The sequence below is a fragment of the Alligator sinensis genome, unplaced genomic scaffold (genome assembly GCF_000455745.1).
Source record: "Alligator sinensis unplaced genomic scaffold, ASM45574v1 scaffold588_1, whole genome shotgun sequence".
Taxonomy (NCBI): domain Eukaryota; kingdom Metazoa; phylum Chordata; order Crocodylia; family Alligatoridae; genus Alligator; species Alligator sinensis.
The window spans coordinates 935,795-941,194 of NW_005842244.1; the positions used below are offsets into that span (position 1 = coordinate 935,795).

The window sequence follows — 5,400 nt, forward strand, 5'->3', positions numbered from 1 at the left end:
GCCTTTGACCCCCTCGCCAGCCTTACCGTAAGCCGTGTGGTTCGTGCAGTTCATGGGCTCCTGCGTGCCGCTGTCTATTTTGGGATCTTCGCAGAGATATGTGCGAGGCATTAAGGAAAGCCGTTGGGTTTTTTTTGGTTTGGCATCAGAGCCCACCACCCCGGCGGCACCCCCTTCCCATCCCTTGCCCCTGCCCCGAGGAAGGCCGGGGCTGATGCCCGCGGGACCAGGCCCGGCCCGGCCCAGGATATTGCCCCATCCTCAGCTCGTCGCACTTCGGCGGCGGCGGCTCGGCGGCCCGCGCCGTGACACAGGCCAACCACAGCAGGCCGAGGAGCCGGCCCGCCGCCCCCCGCCACCGTCGCTGCCTGGCGGCCATGATGGAAACGCGCCGGTCAGCTGATGCGAAGCTTGGTCAGGAGCGAGGCTTTGCCCCTAGCCAAGATGGCCGCCACGCCACTATGGCCAATGGCGCTGAAGGCGAGCCGGGCGTTTTCTCAAGATGGCTGCCCCTCTGCACCTAGAAGCCGGGCTGCCCTTAGTAAAGATGGGTGCCCTCCTAGTACTGGCAGAGCGGCTGCCAGGTGTCGATGGGAATCTTGGCCCCGCCTGTTCGTCCCGCTGCATTGTGGGAGGCGGGGAGGGAGGGGCTGGAGGGATGGAGGAGAGGCTGAGAAAGGAGCGGCGAGCTCTCTTCTCCTCCCCTTAGGATAAAGAGAGGGAAAATGTGGGAGTGTTTTGGGGGGTTTTTAAGTACACTTCCTTCTGAAATGTGCTTATATGCCCATTACATGCAGAAGATTCACCTGCACTGGAAAAGCGGATCCCCTGAAGTGTGGAAAAGACGAGGCAGAAAGGAAAAATGACAAGAAAAAGAAAAACCTAATGCTAGTTATGGAGAAATGTAATTTTTTTTAAAGGACTTGAGTAGATCGGTGCCTGTTTTGCAAATTCCCCTAAACCAGTGTTTGCCAACCTTTCCCAGCCCAAGGCAAGCTTGCATTAATAATAAAAATGTCCGTGGCACACCTGTTAAGGCATTCCCCAGCCTCATACCTACTGTAGCTCATTGCCATGGCAAAAACCGGTGGTACACCTGCTCATTTCTGATGGCCCAGCAGTTGCAAAACACTGCTCTAAACCAAACCTGGTTGTCTTGTGGGACGAGGGGTTCATCTGAATCAAAATCCTTATTTTAGCCAGACACAGGCTGTACATTTTAATGCAAGGAGAGGTCAGGCATTACCCACGAGTTGTGACCTTGTTCCTGCAGCCAAGTGTCATTCACAAAGGTGTGACATTCTTTTCAGAACATCAAAGAAATCCTTAGTAGTCTAACTTCTGATCACCACAGATGACAGACGAATGCATTAACACCAGCCTGGTTTTTCCCATATGAGGAACTTTAAAAAATGTGAAGCACACAAACAAATGAGCGAGAGCCTGTCGACATGACAACACACTGTTGGCAGAGCAGTGTCAGGTGCGGGTGTAAAAGAATCACCCCTTTCGCTGACGTAGCCCTGCTAGTCCAGACACAGCTCTGCTAGCAGCTTTTGCTGTTCAGGGGAGGAGGTGCGACTTGCAGCAGTTAAGGAACTTCTACTAGCGCGGCGGTTCCCAAACTCTGGCAGATTGTGCACCACCAATTTGAAACAATACAACCTTAAGTATCACCAGCAAATTTTTCAGATCAACCTTAAGTACCACCAGAAAACTTTTGTCATATAAAGTAGTGATATTAAATCTAATGTGTCCACTGACAGATTGTCTGCATACCACTGGTAGTATGTGTACCACAGACTGGGAACCACTAGTGTATGCTGTGTTTAAAACAGGGGACCTGTGTTGCCCACCCAAGACACAGCATCGGCAGCAACCCTGTCGTAGAGACTAGGCCTCCAAAATGCTTTCTACAGTGTAATTATGTCCAGTCCAGGATGGCCAAAATGCTTTACAGGTTTAACACTTACTAAACTGATTTAAGCTTTTTTTAACTACTTGACTGCTAGTGATATTAAATTTCTGAAACTACATGTTCCAATTTCCAGCAGGATCAAATCCCAGAGGTTTAGCATTAGGTCATCCTGAGAATTCCTAGTAGCTGCCTGTGACTACATTTCCCTAGTCCTGCAGTTTTATTAAAGTTTATTTGTACTGGTTTGGTTTATTACAATTCTGTTTTCTTACTCATCTGTGCAAAAATACCCACAGTAGATAAGCCCTATATTAACTGTGACTTTGTGATCCTGAATAGAAGTAACTAGAACTGTGATTCTCAACCAAGGTACCATGACATCAGGAGTAGGTCGGGGGGAGCATCAAAATCTAGGGGAGCAACTCTTCAGGAATACACCTCAAGGGCAGACAAGGACCAATGGGCATTAGCTAATAGAGGATAAATTCAGGCAGGACATAAGAAAAACCTTTTTCTTTGTAAGGGTCACCACAATCTGGAGCACACTCCCAGCAGAGGTGGTGCAGTCGCCATCCTTGGAGGTGTTCAAGAGGAGGCTGGACAAGTGCCTTGTTGAGCTCATCTGAGCCCAGTCACTTCCTGCCCATAGCAGGGGACCAGACTTGATGATCTTACAGGTCCCTTCCAGTCCTCCGATTCTATGATTCTATGACACCCTGGGGTGCCTTGAGATCCTTTCAAGGACGCTGTGGGTTGCCACACAACGTTAGCATTGTTTGGTGTGCAAGTATAATTCACAAGATAAAACTAGAATTTTCCCATAGGAATCAATAGTGTTCAAAATATTTTGACCTGTTGTCTTTCTGTTCTTGCAACACAAGAATTGTTCTGGTGTTTTTCTGCAGTTAAAAAAAGTGAAAATTAAGATCTGGCCTTTTCCAAGGGATGTCTCAAGTCTATGAAGGGGTACCTCGACTCCAAAAAGGTTGGGAACCACTGCACTAGAGAAGTGTAGTATATGTGACCAACTAGTAGCACTGTATGACCTCCCTTGTCCTCGTTCGGGTTTATTTCATTTACATTGAGCAAAACTCCAGCTGTTTAAGACAGTAAATCAGGAATTCTGTTTTACTCAGAGGCTCTGAAAGCTGTTTGGGTGCATAGCTATTGGTCTCATTTTTCTTTATCCTTTAAGATGAACGTACCAACTAAAATCCCACATCACCCATATCTGACAAGCTAATAATAAAGACATGGGCCTGTGAGAAATGGATGGCTGAAGGGATTGGCACTATGATGTGAAATATTATTCATCCCTGTCATTCTACCCAGCTTGGTAATGTCCCCCCAAATACTGCTATCTAATGGCTGTTTGGAAATTCTTGTGAAATAAACTGGAGGTCTACTGCCTAATGGAGAAAGTGTGCAAGTAAAATTGACAATCCTGTTGGCAGTTGTAAAGGAAAAGCCAAAGGGAGAATACACCTCATAATGAACCTCATATTCCAAGGGTAAGACCGAGGCGGATTAGAAAGAAAAGTAACAAACTCGGTTGTGCTCCTGCCCACACTGCATCTTGGCTGGATAAACAACAGACCTCAGTATTCACCTCTGTTTAGCCGACTGGCAGTTTTCATAAGCACTACATTAATTCCCAAGCTCAGGCATGGGAGTGGGAAATTAGGCACTTGGAACCTGAACCAAGTATCATAAATTGGAAGAGGAGGATATGACATATTTTTTATGAGCATTCAGTACACTTTCCAAAGGTTGAACAAATAAAACAGAAATGTGAGAAAAACAGTTGGAAAAAAAAGCGTTGATTCATATTTTTGATGCAGGCTGCTGTTCTAAAGTCCTCTCTCTCTGCTTGAGAGGATCACATGAGATGCACTACACAATGAACTGGGAAAGCAGAAGCAGCTGAAATAAAACAGGCAGTTTGCTTTCAGGGTATTGACTTGGTATCTGCAACTTAAGAATACAACAAAACAGGCTAACATCTGCTTTTCAGAAGTATGGGGAACTGCAGCTCTTGCTGACTTCAACTGGAGTTGGACATGCTCATTCCTTCTGAAAACTGGTCACTAAAAAGAAAATACAGAAACATCAAGACTTTTTGGGTATACAATTTTTCTTCTCAGCTGCCCAGAGAAGGATTATGAAAGCAGAAACTCCCCCACTTCAATAGAGATCGTCTTGATAATTTCTGAACCATAAATAACATATATAGCAGATTTGGGAATCTTGCATTTGGAACAGAATGGAAGTTACCATTGACACTCAGTGCATAGTATTTTGTATGCCACGGATACAAATACCTGGATACAAGTGTTTGTCGGCTATAGATTGAATTAGATTTCAGCATTTCTCAGTTTAAAGAGAGTATCAATACTGTCAATACTCCAACAGAAGCCCAGTGTGTTTGTGGGGCACTGCTCATCAATGTGTTTAAAAGTCCCCTCCCTGTAGCTGTAGTGTCAGGGCTTGCACATTTAAGGCAGGAGAAGATCAGATTTATCCATGCGGAGTTTGTCAAATTCCAAGCAGCTGTGTGCAGCTCAGAGTCGCCAACTCTCATGATTTTTTGGTGTTGTTCTCAAAGTTTATGCCAGGGGTTCCCAATGTTTATGTGCACAAGGGCACATTTGAATTTAAAAGAAAAAGCAGGGGCCCCAACGTGAATATTAAAGTTTAGAATTTAGAATCCAGGATACGTGCGTGCGCATGGCTCCGTTCGGGGAGGGTGTGCTAAGCGCCACTCCGTCACAGTGTCACTCAGACTGACGCAGTCTCATTTTAGTGGCTGTTGCATACAGCCTGTGAAAATTTTTGTGAAGTGTTGCTGTTCTGAGTTCAGTCGGCAGTGACAGCATTTTGTGTTGGAATAATGATTTTTACTGATCATGAAAATGTGCATGGGCACCTGAATAAACCTCGCGGGGTGCCATGGTGCCCGTGGGCACCCCATTGGGATCCGCTGGTCTATGCTTTGGGAATACAAAAAAAATAGCTCTTTCTTTTATATATATATATATGTGTGTGTGTGTGTGTGTGTGTACATATATCTCTGTGTGTGTACACATATATATATGTGTGCATACATATGTGTGTGTGCATACATATATATACATATAAATATATATATGACCCTTATGGAAGCCATATAGGACCCATATAGCTTATGATCCTTGCCGGCCACTGGTTTGTTACAGCCTGAAGATCTGTGATCACCAATTTCCGACACTTCCTTAAAAAACCCCAACAAATCATGTCGTTTTATTGCCGGTTAAAGACTAAACCGGGCGTCCGGAGTCTCGCGGCTGCTGTCAAGTTGCGGCTCCGAAGTTGTGCGCGACGCAGAGGCTGGGAGCACGGGCCCGGGGAAGGGAGGGAGGAAGGACAGGACAGGACAGGACGAGCCCAGCCGCGCAGCTCAGTCGTCCGTCCATCCCGCGCGCTCACAGCTGCGGCTTTGAGCC

General features: G+C 46.2%; 1 protein-coding gene across 3 annotated transcripts in view; it reads right to left on the reverse strand.

Moving 5' to 3' along the window:
- TM2D1 (TM2 domain containing 1) overlaps nt 1-404 on the reverse strand; it is a 59,433-nt gene extending 59,029 nt beyond the window's left edge. For 2 of the 3 annotated variants that reach the window (XR_003094968.1, XM_025208659.1), the window contains exons 1-2: nt 252-404; nt 27-100 (exon numbers count right to left, since the gene is read on the reverse strand). Coding sequence is in view for 2 of the 3 variants with exons in the window: in XM_025208659.1 (XP_025064444.1) it covers nt 27-100; nt 252-379 (202 nt within the window). In the remaining variant the exon portion in view is untranslated. The remainder of the gene's footprint in view (nt 1-26; nt 101-251) is intronic. The other variant, XM_014521707.2, reaches the window with a different exon arrangement.
- Nucleotides 405-5,400: the final 4,996 nt, after the last annotated feature.